Raw genomic sequence first — 17336 nt, 5'->3', positions numbered from 1 at the left:
TAGCATCGTCAGACACCTCTTTCTACCTGAACCGCTGTCTGTAGCAACACGACGCCATGGGGCTTGTATGACAGATCTCGATCGTGGGGCCAAATGGGGGAGGGAAGCTGTGAAGGAGTGGAACATGACGTCTTGGAACCTTGTTTCGTAGAGCCGCACACGCCCTTGTGGCTCTTGACCTCTACCGAGGGAAGACGGTCACGCCGTGGTACGCAATATCGATATTGTCAAACATATGTCTCTGTAATAGTTTATTGATCGTGTCACCGACCCCGCAATTTACAAATATTGCAAGAGTGCTCTCTCCCATGACAGCACGAACGTGTATATTGTGGTCGTTCCCGATCTCGTCAGAGTTCCGGGACCGCTCGCTTGTCCAGTCTTCTTGTTTTAAGATGCCCTGCAATTGTGTAAAAGAAAACGCCAAAACCATAGTTCCGTGCCATACCGTGCCGATTTTGTAATGCCATCGCCAGCCGAAAGGGAACACAAAAGAAATAAAAAGAAGGGGGGAAAAATCGGTTGGTCTTGCCATGGGCGAATGACTTGTTTGCCAGCACACTCGGTGTTCGATCCTTCAAAGCCATAACAAAACAGATATTAAGTGGAAAAGAAAAAGGGTCCAGAACGATCTCGGCGGCCGATTGTCGAGGGCATCTGAGACTTGTACGACTCCCTTGTCGCTCCAATGCCTCTCATCTGACCCCATTACTAACGTCTGGCCATCACACCGCAACTCTGCCCAAATATGTGCAGAGTTGCATCTACCTTCCCTGGCCACCACCGGGGCAATGCATCTCTTTCTGTTTCAGACGCTGTGCACAGCCGTGGTTTCTGACGTGGCCTCAGTCTTCTCTGTACCGCTCGTCTTCCCCGTGTTGATGGTGTCGGGCTGGCGATCCTCGAAGCCGAGCTCGGTCTTGGCCTTGAGCGCCTCACGCAGCTTGGACTCGCCCCTGTGCATCCACACATTCCAGCCGCTCTGGCTGAGGGGCCACAGGACCTTGTTGTCGATCGTCTCGATCCACTCCACATTGCGAGGCTTGCGCCTGGCTGCGATGACGTCCATCTCCGCGGCGATCTGCGCACAGTAGTTCTCGAGCGGCAGGTCGTTGACATCCTCGCCAAAGGGGTTCTCGATCTCCCGTCCGATGAAGAGCAGGCCCAGAATGATGTACCCCGCGGCCACTGTTGCGGGAATCGTCACCCAGTGCAGGTTCGAGTAGAGCTGGAAGGGCAACAGAAAGCAGTAGACCCAGGTGATTTGCGAGATGGCGATGGCGTAAGCAATCGGGAGCGGAGTAGTGAGGACTCGTTCGGTACCGACGAGGGCATCGTTCAGCGCCGCAATATTGTTATCTGTCACACAAGTGAAACCGTGTCAGAACATGTTCAAAGATACCTGCACAACGTGAATGTGATCTCTCGGGGCCAGTCGATGAAAAGTGACTACTTACAAGCCAGGGTCTGCTGCATGGGGACGGTGAGCTGGCCGTTCTCGATGATCTCGTCCAGAAAACTGGCGAGGTAGCTCAGGATCTCGAGAGGAAGGTTGCCAAGGGGTCGCGTGGCCTTCTTGATGGCCTTGCGTGGGTTGCTGGCGGCGAAGGAGATGCCCAGGTACTCGCCAGTAGCCTTGAATTTGTTCTGACGGCGGAGCGAAGCCAGATCGGGGGTATCGTGAGTCGCATGGAGGGCAAAGGTGTCCAGGTGGCCCACGAGGCTCGTTATGTCATCGTAGTTGGTGTACGGCTCAAAGCGAAGCTTGTGCTTGACTGCGACGGCAAAGGCGGTGATGAGGTTGAGCGCGGTCCTACACATGACACCTCCGCGTTAGCAAGGGATTCTTCCTCTCCTCTTTTCTCCCTTTCGGAATGAAAACGATAGCCAAGAGAGACTAACAATTTGGCAAGTATGTCCTTGTCCTTGCTGTCTGGGCGTTCTTTGGCATGCAGCCAGAACACACGTGCGAGGTTCTGCGACGACAGGATGATCTGGGCCCAGTATTTCCGACCTTCCATATAACGCTCGTAGGCACTGGAGTTCCGGAAGCTCAGGCCCAGACTGACGACGAAACCGGTCACGGTGAGAAGAATCGAGCTCACGCCCACTAGAGGGAGAGAAATAACAAGAACGTCAGCGTCATCCATAGTAAGTCACCAGGTAGCAAAAGCTGATGTTGTTCTTAACTTACACTGTACCCGGGTGAATTCCGAGATGCATGTTATGCATGTCGCCCAACCCCCCAGGATGAAGAGCGGTACAATCATCTTCGGTAGGATACTACCATGCATCCGCATGAACATGGGCCATTTTGAATGCTTGAGAATATCTCGTGGACCGTGCTAGAGGAGTCTCTTGTTAGTGAGTGTCGAGCACCCGTGCGGCGGCACGGACAGAGTGGCTACGCGAGCTGGTCGCGTGCCCGTGTGGAGGAGGAGGAGGCAATAATAGGCAATGGCTCACAAAGTAATCATCGAGATCTAAGCTCGTGTGCTGTCGGCTGAAAGGGTTCGGCGTGTTGGCCCTGGAGCGCAGCAGGGACTCGACCTTATCGAGAGGAGGGATGTCTTCGAGCGACCCCTTGTGGCCCGGGTGGGCAACGTCGTCGCCGCCCTGGGCATTGCTGGGCGAGGCATGGTATTCTCCGCCGTCCGCCATGATGTTGGCAAAGGAGAGGAAGTAGAAGAAAAGAAAGAAAAAAAGAAGAAAAGGGGAAAAGACGAGAGCGGTCGTCACCAGTTATTCAGCGGAACCGGGTACACAAGATCTGAAGGAACCGCCTTTCAAAAGAGCCAGAAGTATGTCTTAGCCAAGTATGACCAAGGCAAGGGTGGCTGTTGAAGAAGATGAGAATAGCAACAACAAAGGGGAAAGAAGCTGAAATACTTCAATGCTCGCTGGGGGAGAGAGTGTGTATGTGCAAGGAGAGTGAAGCCTGCTCGAGAGGTCCTTTGGCCTCGGAGGTGGGGGACGTATATGGGCGCAAAGCAGGTCACATTCAAGAGGATTCGAAGCAGGAAGACAGCAATGGGGAATAACTTTTTTTCTTCTTTCCAACGGATGGATAGCATTTAGTGTAAGGACCTGGGGGGCCTTGCGAAATCTCCACTGGCCGGCAGCCCATGCAACTAATTCAGCCCTCGAACCAAAGAGATGCAGGCGATGGTGAGGCCGGACAAGAATGGAAAATCGAGAGGGTCCAGGCTCACAAGGGGGGTGGAGACGGCAGAGTCGTACACTCCATGATGGGAGCGCCATGGACGCCGGGGCCCCAAGGAGCACCCGAGGAAGCTCCACTCAGAATTGCCAAATGCCCGGAGGATCCACTCTTGTGACGAGGCACTTGGGGTGACAGGCGTGGAAGTTAATTATGAAACACTGAAGAACAATTGCGTCGCGCTTCTACCAAGAAGGGAGGCCTCGTTGGAGGGGTGCACCCCAAATGGGGTCCAGCCTACGATCGGAGACGGTAGAGACGGGCGGCCTGCTTTCGTTCCCCTGCATCGGTCAGGAGGATCAGCAATATCTGCACTCAAAGAAGCGAACGAAGGGCGTATAGAGATTGAAGAAGGGCGCGAACCACTCGCATATGTGTGAGAAGGGTGTCAGACTAGTACCACGGAACAACGGCAGCTCTCCTGCGTCCCTTCCAGCCTTCCAGGCTGTGGTTGTGACTGCAGTAGGATCTCCCCCCTTCAGCCGAAGGAATCGATGGCAGAACCAACCAATGTTGCTGACGACCAACAAGACCGGGGTCTGGATTGGTCCCTGGCGGTGCCTGGCAGGCTGATGCTGGTCGTCCGTTGGTCGTGCCTCTTTGTCCTGCAATGCGCATGATTCAGGGGTTGGCGAGGTTTGCCCATGCAGTCAGCTTTTTTTTTTTTGGGGGGGGGGGGGGAATGTGGGTGACATGAGCGACGGGACCTGCCGTATTTTTTGACCGGAGGTATTCGTCCTCAGGGGTAAACCAAGTTGAAAGCTCAGAGTCGAGAGTCGAGAACAGTCAAGATTGAAATGATTCCAGGATGGAGATGGATGAGTCTTGTCTGTCTTTTGCCCTAAGGATAGCGCCACTTAGAGAGCGATCTCTTGCGCACGCTCCAAGCACACGTACAAGTGGAGCCACCATGAGCAGTGGGGATTAGATTCGATGCGATGTGCGCCAGAGAGGGTCCCAGAAGGGTTCCAGAAGATCCGCCAATCCGCCAGACAGAACAGTCATGTCCTGCATGCCATTTCAGTGCCCATGTTCGTTGCCGACAGGTACTAATAGTCTCAATTGAGCGTGAATGGTGTCGTCGAGGGAGCGCACTCTCTTCTTTCCCTCTGCCAGGCTCTGCTAAAAATCTGATACGCTGGATCGAGTTTCAAGTTTGTCACCCAGACAGACATCCTAGGGCGTTCAGAATGACACACCACACACCCTTTGCATCCCTTGAAGGGGGGATTCGCGGCCAACGGCAGCAGCTGCGGCACAGGCGTATGCCTTTGCCACACGGCATGAGCCATAGTAGGACTAGTTGCCATGTTGATGGTGATCCTTCCGCCGCGGTCATTTAGCTGCCTTTGGGGGCCACAGCTTCAGCCGCAGCACAGACAGTGTCGCCAGCCGCGTCAAATGCACATGCCAGCGTGTCGTCTGAGTCGACTGATCAATCATATTCCCAAATATAGACGCAACACTGACACATGCAGCCTTGCCCTTGCTCTTTTTTCCTTCGTCTCTTTTTCTTCTTCTCCCTTTGAAAGCCTGATCGACACCAGCTTTGATCCGATCTGAATATGCATGGGAGGAGGTGGTGGAGGAGGAGGAGGAGACCAGCGTGCGTGTGTTAAGATGGGACGCGTTGTCACCTTCAGAATATGCACGAGTTGGAGTGCGTGATAGCAAGTGGTATGTCTGCGAGTCAGCTCACTATGGTAACTGTAGTCAACTGAATGATTCGAAACGTTTACCTAGTTCTTGAGATAGACATTTTTCTTTCCTTCTTCATCCTTCTTGTATTTATCCTCCAGCAGAGGTCGTAGTGGTTGAGAAGGGGGGCCGAGGAGGGGTGAGAGAAAGTGGGGGCATGGGAAGCTTGGTATCCTAATCAGTAAATCGATACAGACAATTGCTGGACAACAAAATGGCAAGAACGTGCTGCCCCTGAAATTGGCTGACATAATCATGTTGCGGGGCCAGGAACCCTTCGTGCCTTCCGCGTCTTCCTCTGAACGGCGTCAGGGGGCAAGAGCGGCCACTAACTTTTGGTGCTACTGCTGCTGTTGCTCGTTGCTGTTGATACTACTACTATAGTAATCATCATCATCATCATCATCATCATCATCCTCCTCCTCCTCCGCCCGATCCTCGTCACTCCCCTCCTCCTCCTGATACATCATCCCCTTCCACCCCGCCCTCCACCACCATAGCAACCCTGTCGGCTAACCATGCTCTCTGGGATCCTCATCTTCAACCAGAAGGGCGAGAACCTCATCTTCCGCGCCTTTCGCAACGACTGCCGCCCCCGCCTCGCCGATGTCTTCCGCATTCAGGTCATCAGCAACGCCCAGGTCAGGTCGCCCATCTTGACGCTGGGCAGCACCACCTTTAGCCATGTCAAGCACGAGAACATCTACCTCGTCGCCATCACCAAGAGCAACGCCAATGCCGCCCTCGTCTTCGAGTTCCTCTACCGCTTGATCCAGCTGGGCCGTGGCTATTTTGGCAAGTTCGACGAGGAGGCCGTCAAGAACAACTTCGTCCTCGTCTATGAGCTGCTCGACGAGATCATCGATTTCGGCTACCCCCAGAATACCGAGACCGACACCCTCAAGATGTACATCACCACCGAGGGCGTCAAGTCTGAGAACAGGGCCGAGGACTCAGCCAAGATCACCATGCAGGCCACCGGCGCCCTCTCGTGGCGCAAGGCCGACGTCAAGTACCGCAAGAACGAGGCCTTTGTCGATGTCATCGAGGACGTCAACCTGCTCATGTCGGCGACGGGCGCCGTCCTGCGCGCCGATGTCACCGGCCAGATCATCATGCGCGCCTACCTCTCGGGCACCCCTGAGTGCAAGTTCGGCCTCAACGACCGCCTGCTCCTCGACAACGATGGCCTGCTCAGCCTGCCGAGCGGCAACCGTATGGGCACCAAAGCCACCAAGGCCGCTGCCGGCAGCGTCACCCTCGAGGACTGCCAGTTCCACCAGTGCGTCAAGCTCGGCAAGTTCGACTCGGACCGCATCATCTCCTTCGTGCCCCCCGACGGCGAGTTCGAGCTCATGCGCTACCGCGCCACCGAGAACATCAACCTCCCCTTCAAGGTCCACGCAATTGTCAACGAGGTCGGCAAGACCAAGGTCGAGTACAGCATCGGCGTCAAGGCCAACTTCGGCTCCAAGCTCTTCGCCACTAACGTCGTCGTCCGCATCCCCACCCCGCTCAACACCGCCAGAATCAACGAGAGATGCACCCAGGGCAAGGCAAAGTACGAGCCCGCCGAGAACAACATCGTCTGGAAGATCGGCCGCTTCACCGGCCAGAGCGAGTTCGTCCTCAGTGCCGAGGCCGAACTGACTTCCATGACCAATCAGAAGACCTGGAGTCGGCCCCCCCTGAGTATCAACTTTAGCCTCCTGATGTTTACCAGCAGCGGCTTGCTGGTGAGGTACCTGAAGGTCTTCGAGAAGAGCAACTATAGCAGCGTAAAATGGGTCAGGTATATGACGAGGGCAGGGAGCTACGAAATTAGGTAAGAGTTTACCACCCAACATTTGAATACGCAGGCACCCCATGGACTGGTCGCTGATATATGCCATCGCACAACAGGTTCTGAGGCCGGCATTCGAGATTCTTTTCTTCAGGGAGCTACAGCATGGCAAGGCGTTCAGGGCGGTGTGCTTTGCCGCAACATTTTATTTCTCTTTGCCGCACTTGATATCAACAGACCAAGGCCCCTAGCGAGGTGACTCATAGTCGGTGGGCTTATATTAAATTAATAACATGGCGACGACACAACAACGCCTACGCAGTACCTGCAGGGTGATGCATACAAGACAGATTGTGTATGATTACTGGCAACCTGGTAAATCAGATCGCGCTGCGTACCAAATGACCGGTATCGCGACGATTCAGGTGGCAAGCGCCGGAAAGATGCCCCCCAACAAGGCGGAATGATAAAACCACAACTGCCATAAGCGCTGCCAGAAACCGTCGAGGTCTGAAGATTGATGGAACAATGCCAGGATAATTGGAGACAAGCTTGCTCCCGCTCAGCGTTCACAGAACTGCGGATGACGAAAGTGTCACCGGAGATTGCAAAAGTGATTGTCCCGTCAACGAGCCATATAATTGGCTAGCTTGACGTAGAAGGTCGAGCTGGACCTGGACGAAGCAACGCAGAATCCATAGTCCACGGGAAGTATGGTATCATGGTGCGGAGAGAACATGTCCTGCACTCGGAAAAAGCTGCAGCCAGTGATAGAGCACATTGTCGAGTTGAGACCAAGGAGCCTGTTTATCTCCATCCATGCCTATTCAAGTCAGCTAGATTGAATTGATTAATGCAAGCAAAAGCGGAACAGGATTATGGCCGCTTACTGATCATGTATACAGGAGCTTCTGAGCAGCGCCCCTGCATGTAAAACCAATACGTCGCCGTGCCATCATTGCCTGAGGTGTTGGCGTATTGCCCGGCCAAGAGCGTCGCCCCTTCTCTCGAGACTTGATCCCACTCGTCAACCAACTCGACGAACTCATCAGGTGTGAGATAATGATGTGTGACCGTCATCATCCGCCTGGGCATAGTTGAGGGAAGACATGACACTATGCATAAATAGCATTATAGATGGTCGTGAGCCGGCTGGCATAGATGCTGCACCCTCCAGTAAGCATATCATCCTCGTTGCCGAACTCGATATAATTCATAGTGAAAAGATCGTGCTGTCCGCCTTCAAGACTCAAAACACTATAGATGGTGCTTGTGGACTCCTAGGAAGCACGCGGGCTCGTTGAGGATGTCGTCGACGTAAGGGTTCAGGACAGTCCTGAAAATAGCATTTACATCCAGAATCAGACTCTTCCATACTCACGACGGACTCGTCGGGATGCATAACAACAGAAGAGTCCCGGCTAGTTGTTGTCTCGATGGGTTAGGGATCCGACGACAGACCAAGTAGAGCTCAGGTTGCTCGAGCTGCTCTGAGCGCCATGAGCTGACCGCTGTTACGATGTGACGTTTCCACGCATGTTGCTGCGCCAGTACTTGTATTCCACTGCGTCTCAGCTCGAAAATTATACCACTTAGCATCACGCGCAGAAACATAGATCGTCGCTATGAAGCTCGCTTACGTCAATAGTCGTCCTCACTTGCCAGCTATCGCTCGGCGTATGGTGTATCTATCTTCTTCCCTATGGCTTGTAAATCGATTCGTGTAACTGATCTCGTAGACGTTGTTAAACCCACGAGTTCTTTCCCTCCGGAGACCTGAGAACAGAAGGCTGCATCTGCGCGAGGTTCTGAAGACGTTGTGCCCAATAGTGTGTGTCGTGAATATCCTAAGGTTAACGTTTGACCTCGTCCATCTGATTCATCAAGTTCAATTTTGAGTTCCTATTTTGAACATGGTTTTATAGAGGAGGACTGCCAATTTTGCACCCGTTCACTGCTCGTGTGGCTCTGTCAACCACTTAGCACCTCCTTGTCTTTCCCCTGATCATCTGTTCCTCGGCATGTAAGGTACAGAGTTCTAACTGATAACTGCCATGAATGCAAGATGGCACCTGCGAATTAGGCGCCCTCCACAGGCATGGCTGTATCCAGCTTGGAAAATCTGCCGTGTTTGAAGAGTCTTGTTCGATGTACAGCGAGCTTGATCATTTGGCGTTGCGGGTCTCAACAAGAGCTCGAAAATGTACATACCCTTATTACCCAAGAATCTAACGTGCTTACGCTGGGAAAAGAAAACCAACTCAGCTGTCCAGACTCTAACGAAGCGTTGAAATATAACTTCTGGTAGCTGTCCGGCGTTCAGGGGATTTGAGGTTGTTGGTACTAGTTGAGAGCTTGTGCAAATCCGCCAGTGTTTCCCCATGGCCAATTCCAAGAAACAAGCTCATTTTATATTCTAGAGACTCGCTCCTGACATTGATTCTGCTGGAAGTTCTTAGGTAAATTCTTTCTGCCTCTGTTCATCCTCTGATCGAGAAACTCACTCGGCACTGAGCCCTTGTGGTCAATAAAAGTGCTGTGTATTTCTACAAAGTATGTAGTAAAGGATAGATCTCGGAATGGCCCTTTGTGGGGCCAATCCTCGATTGCACCGTTATACGACTCGTGCGGACTCGCCTCTATTCCAAGGTCACCAGGATTCTTACATCAGCGTGCTCGGCACGGGACGGGGAGAACGTTCATTTGGAGCCACACGGCCGACAGCATGCGAGCTGCCCCATAGTATATACTTTTTCAGATGAGCCTCATGCGTCCGGTGGCTCGTGACGAAGTTTCGAAACCTGTGCCACATATTCCTCCAATATTACGCTGACATCTCCAGTAATGGCCCTTTGTTATTTCCGGGCATGAAGACTTTTGGGGATGTGGGAACTGTGTGGCTGTAGAGTTACAGGCGGAAACTTGCAACTCAAGAGACTGTATGCAGTTCTCTGGAGAAAATTCTTGATCGGTCTAACCGTGATGAACGGAAACTCGTTTCACTAACTCGATCCACGGTTGTTTAGCTCATAATTACTCCAAATGGGGGTTTACTAATGAAAAGAATTTGTGATCAGATCATTTCACCCGCGTGTCATATACACCGAAACTCATTCCGTAATGACAACGAGAGTCTTCACGTCCGTCATGCGATGTCCGATGGCAGCCCAGAGCCAGATTGCTGGTCAAGACACCAAGACAAAAAGGGTATCGAACTTGCACAATTGAGACCACATATTTAGTGATCACCCGTCCGGAACTTCGTTTAACTGGCTTACAAGTCAAGCTGCAGAACATCAACTTTGTGTGCATCGTCAAAATGTGGACCGGCATGCTTTGCAAGTAGAAGATGAGATGCTTTGGACTATTGCCCGAATATCATCAACCATATCCCTGGCCAGCTGCGAATTGTATAGTTGACTTCGCGTGGCTGAGATATCACCACCTCCCAATCAATGATAGTCTACTATGGTAACCTTTGTAGCTGGCCAATGGTCGCTAAGTAAGTACATAACGAAAACAGATGGCAGGGGAGCAAGAATTCGATGCTGTCAGGCCCACATACCCGGCTATTTGCCCGAAACTATGAACCCTTCCTGGACCCAGCGATCCTCCTCGCTGTGGGTTAGATGCTGAGTGTGTGTGTACCCGCATTGTGAGGCTATGCACGGAGTATGTCCATAAAGAGACCAGCTCCTTATGCGCCAGCCTACATGCTTCCAAAACCCTCATACCACCACCGTTCATGACAATACTTTTTTCGTGCACAGACACACGCGCACAAGACTTGTCGGTGCCAAACAAGGTATGATCCTTTTGTAAAGTCACGATTACCCTGGCTTGACGGGAGAAGGCTGCAGGGAGCTGGAGCCCCCTGTCCAAACCTTATCTCAGCCAGGTCAGACCTGTGGCGTTCGTCTGGTCTGTGTTATCAGATTGTAGGATCTGCCCTAGCAAGCTTAGATAGGTGGGCTCAGGTACCAAACTTGCCCTATAGACAAGGTGATAGGCCAGGATTCTGATCATGCTGACCGACCAACGATGACCATCCACCGAGGAGGAATCGTAGGAGAGTCGCCTCGGTACGAGTTTGAAATGAGATTGGCCCAGGGGCGAGTTACAGTCGTCCAATCCTCGTATGTGCACGACTCAGTGTTCCCTTTTCCCATGCTTCCCATGCCATATGATCGACCATGCAGGAACCAGGGGTCCACGGCCCCCCAAGGCCCCCCATTTCCTGATCTGCCCAACCGCGCGTGCGTGCAGGGGAATCACCACCATCCCGCACGAGCCTTGTCAAGTTGAATGCGTCTTATTTATATGCTTCCAGCTCTGGCTGCATGTTGACGTCGATCATGTTTCCAAGATCTGTTTGTTTGTAAACGGTTCCTCAAGTCTGGCGATGCTCTAATCGTGGTAATTGTGTCATTCTTTTACATTTGTGTTGTTTTTGTTTTTACTTCATTCGCTTCAGTCACTCTTTACAATAATTCAACACACAACTTAGGCTATCCGCCTCCCTCACCCAAGTCTGTCTTTTACGATCACAACTTCATCGTTATTTTTCACCATGGTTTCCAGCAAATCCAACATCGCCGGGGTTCTTCTTCTCTCGCTACTCTCAACTCCTGTCTTTTCTGCCCCTACGGTAGTTTCCAACGGCACCTTGACGAACTCTTCAACCTCTCAACCCCTCGCCTCCGGGACAAATCTTCCGCTCAGGCCTGTCCCAAACAGTAATAATGGAGTCCAGACCGCAGGCCGGAACGTGGTGCCCAAGAAGAACCTGAGCCTGGCATGGCAGACCCCGAGCAACGACAGCGCTGTCTCGGTGGGACTGACTATGCAGAACTCCGCTGTTGTTCTAGAGGATATCGATGATGTGTCCGCCGTCGACTGCACTGGCCAGAGTTCTGTGGCTGTCACCTTTAACAATACCGAGGCCTATACTGAAGCCCTTTCGGAGTGGAGCGCCATGAACAGCAGCTTTGTGATGATCACCAACCATTTGGGTGATTGTGACTCCGAGCTCGAGCGGTCTTTCTTTGTGACTGATGCTGACGCTCTTACTGCCTTCGAATCCAACCTGACAATCATTGCTCTGGCGGAAAAGAGTGACATTGTTGGAACTACGAGTACGCTCTCCCAGCCTTTTACCGAACAAAATCCAGAGACTGATGACTAGGTCCCAGGCACCACCGAGATTGACTTCACCAGTGGGTCCAAGTCTCTGGACAAACGTGGAATCAGCTGGAACGACGATGGCCTTACCATCGCTTACACATATTCTATTCCTTCGGAGCAGACGATTGTGGACACAGACTATGTGACAGTAGTCGTGAACGAGGCCTCAATCAACAACTCGGTCCAGTATTCCGGTCATGCAAAGTGGGAACTGTTCAAGGGCGTGACCGAATTCTACATCGATATCGACAAGTCGGTGTACCACTATGCTGATATGGAGCTTACAATCAAGGATTCGTGGTCTGACAGCTGGACCTGGTCGCCCGATGCACTGAGCTACTCTGTCCTCGACGTGCCCGGTATTATTTCTCTCGGTCCTTCTGCGGGTATCAGCTTTGGTGCCAGTGTCACCGCCGCCGCTGCTGGCACCGTCACAGGCGAATTCACCTCGCAGATGCCCAACGGTACAATCCACATGGATTTCAAGGACTGGGACTCCTCTTGTCAGTGTGCTCATAGGAGGGGAAAATGTTTTGGTCGAGAATATTACAGTTCTGACTTCCCATGAACTTTAGACTCCAGCGGCTGGGAGACAGAGCACGATGCCACCTTCAACGTCACCGAGGACGTTTCCATCACCCTGAAGCCCTACATCGACTTCACCGTCGAGTTCGCCTGCAAGCTCTTTGACGGCCTGATCGACCTCAGCACTGGCGTCAAGGCCGAGCCCTCCTTTCCGTTCGTCACGACCGCCACCGCCACGCAGGCCATCAACGCCACGTCTGGCAGCGTGACGTACCCAAACACTACCAGCAGCACTGCCTGCGCCAACGGTCTGAGTGAGGCTATTTCTTTCGAGTTTGACGTCACCGCTTTCGCCACGGAATGGATCGATATCTCGCTGTATGAATACGAAGTCAGCATCTGGGATGGATGTCTTGACTGGTAATGGGTACAGAGCATACCATGGAGCAAATGAGCGTGACAAAGGGGATCCGCCTCTGGCGCTTGGGTTTCAGAGTCAAGCACTCGCTTGTATGGAATAAGGGGAGATGATGTGGGCGAAAGAGAAAAAAAAACCAGACAAAATTATATCGCCTCTAACTAACCACCTCTGGTGCTACGTAATCATTTACTCCAATATTTATCTTTATTTGAGGAATGTATAAATACCACTCTGTGATTCCCTCTGGACATACCTAGCAAAGTCCGGGAGAGAAAGGGAACGAAGCTGAGGAAGAAAGGGGGAAACATCGCCACCCTACCATGTCTGTAGACGATTCAGATCAAAAGAAGAAAAAAAATCTCTTGTACGTCCTCCAGGTAGTCTAGACGCGACATATCTGATGAAAAGACTATCTTGGGTCATTCTCAAACTTATAAGCCTCACGGTGACAAAACGTTCTTACACCTTTGGAGTCGCGAGAACATTTGGAAGCTCCAGGAGATATTTCACCCGCTATGAAAGGTCTTTAATGATTTGGATGCATGTCGTGGCACTGAACAACAAGCTGAGGTCGAGTATGATGCAAGTCCTGCTGGCTGCAGAGATCCCGCTTTATTTTAACTCAGAAAGAACAAGTTGATACTACTCGGCATCGCGGCACAGACGAAGCCAATCTTAAAAACTTCTTGAGAAAGATTAGAACATGAAAAGGATTCACGGGCTAGAATCGTCCAGTTCACACTTTCTAGTCAGAAATACCGGCCTATGATTTACAGCACTGGAACATTAAAGTTTAGCGGCAACCTTCTCGGAGATCTTGCGTTGATATCATCCGGACGTAACCAATGGAGTCTGGACGGAACTGTGCCTCATAGCACACATATGCATGAAATTATGTATAGTATTATGCACTGTAGACCTGCTGTATAAACCACGACAGCTTTATAAATGGGTATGTTGTTTTGTTTTTTGTGAGCGTCGCGAGCTGCTCTCATAATTCTGTACTGCCCTGCTTCCTCAATTCAGATCCCTCAGCCCACATTTCCCTTCAACACAAGCTCCAGCACATCAATCCATCCATATGCGATCCTTTGTGGCTTAGTTGGAGTTGGTGAGAGTGGCGTTGCAGGTGTATCCATAGTCGCTGCAGATTAGTTAGTATCATTGCTCGCTCGGTAGTCGTCGTAATGCGTGCAAGCGTTTACTGACCTGTTGGCGACGTATGACAGCTGGCAGGTGGACGAGCACGATGCAGTGCACCCGTCAACGTCCTCAGCAGGTGGCCTGTGCAAAATACGAGTCAGCGAATGTGAAAAGGGGGGGATTTGACCGTGGTCTCATGGTTGATGAATGCGAGAAGCCGTGGGTGGTGCGGAGTAGAAACCTTCCGAAGAAGGTCGGGTCGCTTTTGCAAAGACACAGGCTCTGTCAGAGCAAGCACGTACATGAAAACGCTGGCCTGGCATGATGAACCGGCGTTGATGCACTTGTAGTTCATGGCCACGGTATCGCAGACAGGACACCACCTCTGGTACTGGATGAGAGTCTCTGGCACGGGCACGATGGGGAAGCGGGCCACGAGGGCGCTGGCAGCACCGACGAGGGTGAGAATCACTGCGTTGGTCTGGATATACATGAAGTTTGTTCTTCCGTCAGCTTTTCCGTGACACGAAGTGGCAGCACGGATTCACGTGTTTTGGGATTTTTTTTTTTTTTTGCTTCTTTCCACCCACCTTCATTTTGAGAATGAATTGTAATATACTGAATCCGAGGAGAGGAGAACCCGAAAGAAAAACGAGAGACTGTGATGAACAAATGAACGAGAGGAACGGTTGAGGAAAGCCGAAAAGGTAGGATGGGAGAATGAGTGTACGAGAGACCGCCTTTTGGGCGATATAAATTTATAAATGACCTGTACCGATGCCAGGGAGTACAAGCAAAAGGATGTGCAGTACAGATTAAGATTGACTCCCTGGCATAACCGCTCAGGCCCGCCAATGCGACTCAGGGGCGGATCGTGTATCCACAGCGAACACCGCTTTGATGTCATCCGTCCCGCGTAGACAGTGGCAGACGCCCCTGGCAGCTGGTGATCATCGATTAGGGGCAATACAAAATGTGCGAATCACAATTTACCAAACGCTGCAGGAGGACCACCTCAGGGATGATCCAAAGGAATCTGCTTTGTTGTTCGCCCCACGGCCCCTGAGGGACTTTGGACTGGCTGAGGTGACACTGGCTGGCGCCTTGACGGATGCATGCATGAAGTAGAGAGCGAGTTGGCTGTCAGATGTCGCACATTGAAACCAGGAAAAATCCTTTGGTGTCCTCTGTACCGTACATAAATTAGAGCTGCATGGTAAAGTAAATTACTTGCACTATACTGAACCCCTGAGGGGAAAAACCAAACAGTGAGACATGGGCTAAGGCATGGCAACCTGCAGACACAACAGTAGCAAATACGACCGAGACCTAAGAGCGAATGTACCCTTCAGCCGAGAATCGCTTGCCTGCATCGTGATCCAAACAAGAAAAGAAAAGGACAGTGAATACAATACTTCAAACTAACATGGTATCCAGTCAGCGGTGATGACCGTCAGCGGCACAGGTCTTGGACAATTCTGGGCGGCGGCCTCGTTTCGAAGTTCAGATACTGCTCTTGGTGTCTAGGCACAACACAGGCACGACACAGGGTCTCTCGTCTAAGGAGGCGAGCCTTTGGGGATAGGAGGCAACGCTTGGCGAAAAGCAACCACCCGTTTCATGAAACATTAGTGGATCATTGCCAGCCAATGGATCCTCTTCAGGCTTGCAGGATCAAGTGGATCGATCAGGTTGCAACGCTGGTTAAGCATCCGTGCCATGGTTAAGTGAAGATCATCTCCCTGTCTTGGACTGAGGAGTGTCTTGCCTCACGCTTGGTTCTGGTGCCTTTTCACGTGCCTCTACCTGTTGGATTTACCTAGGACTTTGTAGGTATAATACATATAGCATATATTCCGAAAGTCGCCACTCGGAGTGAAAGTAGTATGGTCAGAGTCAAATTGGTGTTATCGTGTATCGTTCAGCCAAAGCAATACCTGGATTCAGTCTATCCGCAAATCCACCCGTCCCATCAAAGCCCTCCCCTCGCCGGCATTGTCCCTTGCCCTGAGAATCCACGTTACTCGTTGCTCAACTGACGATGTAAATAATGGTTGACAGATACATTACGCCCTTACGCTCTCGATCGCCCTCGTCCACCTTGTCTTCATTTCCTTTCATCATTCTATTATTTTATTCCCGCTAAATAGCAAGCAAGTGCTGCATGCCAGGTTAGATACGCAATGCGCTATACGCACTGGGCATATGAGATCAAGACAGTCTTGTAAAAATAAAGAAAAACATCCCCCTTTTCCCAAGCATCTTCCAGCGAAACAGAATCTAACATTTTCTACCTCTTTAGTTTTCATGCATTCTCTTAGCTGCGATTGCAGGAGATACAGTGCTGCTACAGCCGCTGGCTCACACTTGCTGAAAGAATGATTGGAAGCTTGCACGATTTCTTCAGTATTGGTTTATATCGAGCATCCTCATTGAGACCCTCTATACAAAGCTTGAAGTGACAAATTGATCGTCAAGAAGGCTGGTATTCCTGTATCAGGCGATACTGCATACTTGCTCCTGACCCTGATGATTCTGAGGATCGTGGAAATCCGAGGGTCTAAGTATGTGTGCCTGGGGGCAATAGAGCCTTACAAGCAACAAGACTGCTTACCGTGGCTACGAGAACCTATCGTGGCTACCTTAGCGCAGCGAAGCGAATTCTCTGTCCGGTGAGTACCCGGCAAACATATCGATGTCCCCGACCTGCTGCCTCATCATCAGGATTTGCCAAGCCCAAAGGCACCATCCTGTTGACCTCTGGTGACCAAGAGGCAGCCCAGTGGCCTGCTCCGAGGTCCTCAATCGCCGCTGCGGCCCTCGTCTCCTTTGGTAATCAGCGTCTCTTGATCTACCAAGTTGCGCACTTCCTCTAGGCTGTCTGTCACGATCCTTTTGTTCATCGGGTGCTTTTGTAGCCTGATGCATGATTCTCGGCGACGGAGAACTACGGGATGCACGTTGAGTCCAATGAGATCATGCTTGGTCTGTGACTCGAGGATGATAGAGTCATATTGGTCAGCTGTGTCACACCCTTTTGTGATTGATGACTGGCGAGCTCAAACGCGTCAATGAGAAGAACAGCCCAGGATGCCGAGGTTCCCAAGTGCGCGCGACGGACTTTGGGGCATCTTTGACCATGTGCATGAATCTGGCCTGAGGGTCTTTGAGCTGAGCATAGTTGAAGAAGGGGTATCTACAAAGGCACAGAAGAACGAACTTCTAGGTGACCCCCTTACAGAGCCCCGTGAGAGGTCTCTTGGCCACGGCTGACTCTCGCCGTCGCTGTGCGGAGTGGCTCTGGTCGCCTTTCAACGCTTTGTTTCCGACCGCCACGGTCGGCCTGGTTCGTGGAGGAAGGA

The 17336-nt window shown here is 51.6% G+C and overlaps 4 protein-coding genes across 4 annotated transcripts; 2 read left to right on the top strand and 2 right to left on the bottom strand.

The window, feature by feature from the left end:
- Window positions 1-237: 237 nt before the first annotated feature.
- On the bottom strand, window positions 238-3076 carry M406DRAFT_96217 (uncharacterized protein). The gene is made up of 5 exons (XM_040926322.1): window positions 2467-3076; window positions 2191-2345; window positions 1903-2100; window positions 1458-1813; window positions 238-1359 (listed from the first exon to the last, which is right to left on the bottom strand). Exons 1-5 carry the CDS (start codon window positions 2659-2661, stop codon window positions 809-811), a joined length of 1455 nt encoding a protein of 484 aa, XP_040771345.1. The 5' UTR covers window positions 2662-3076; the 3' UTR covers window positions 238-808.
- Window positions 3077-5418: 2342 nt separating this feature from the next.
- Window positions 5419-7007, top strand: M406DRAFT_283518 (clathrin adaptor, mu subunit). The gene is made up of 2 exons (XM_040918517.1): window positions 5419-6743; window positions 6821-7007. The coding sequence occupies exons 1-2, from the start codon at window positions 5437-5439 to the stop codon at window positions 6825-6827; spliced, it is 1314 nt and encodes a 437-aa protein (XP_040771344.1). The 5' UTR covers window positions 5419-5436; the 3' UTR covers window positions 6828-7007.
- Window positions 7008-11081: 4074 nt separating this feature from the next.
- Window positions 11082-13045, top strand: M406DRAFT_353885 (uncharacterized protein). The gene is made up of 3 exons (XM_040922793.1): window positions 11082-11836; window positions 11894-12388; window positions 12461-13045. The coding sequence occupies exons 1-3, from the start codon at window positions 11272-11274 to the stop codon at window positions 12832-12834; spliced, it is 1434 nt and encodes a 477-aa protein (XP_040771343.1). The 5' UTR covers window positions 11082-11271; the 3' UTR covers window positions 12835-13045.
- An 884-nt stretch (window positions 13046-13929) lies between these two features.
- On the bottom strand, window positions 13930-14467 carry M406DRAFT_76022 (uncharacterized protein; the record flags this gene model as incomplete). Its single annotated transcript, XM_040925926.1, has 3 exons — window positions 13930-13975; window positions 14041-14115; window positions 14277-14467. The coding sequence occupies 3 exons, from the start codon at window positions 14465-14467 to the stop codon at window positions 13930-13932; spliced, it is 312 nt and encodes a 103-aa protein (XP_040771342.1).
- Window positions 14468-17336: the final 2869 nt, after the last annotated feature.

Source organism: Cryphonectria parasitica (assembly GCF_011745365.1).
Source record: "Cryphonectria parasitica EP155 unplaced genomic scaffold M406scaffold_10, whole genome shotgun sequence".
Lineage (NCBI taxonomy): Eukaryota > Fungi > Ascomycota > Sordariomycetes > Diaporthales > Cryphonectriaceae > Cryphonectria > Cryphonectria parasitica.
This window is presented reverse-complemented; position numbering and strand designations above follow the sequence as displayed.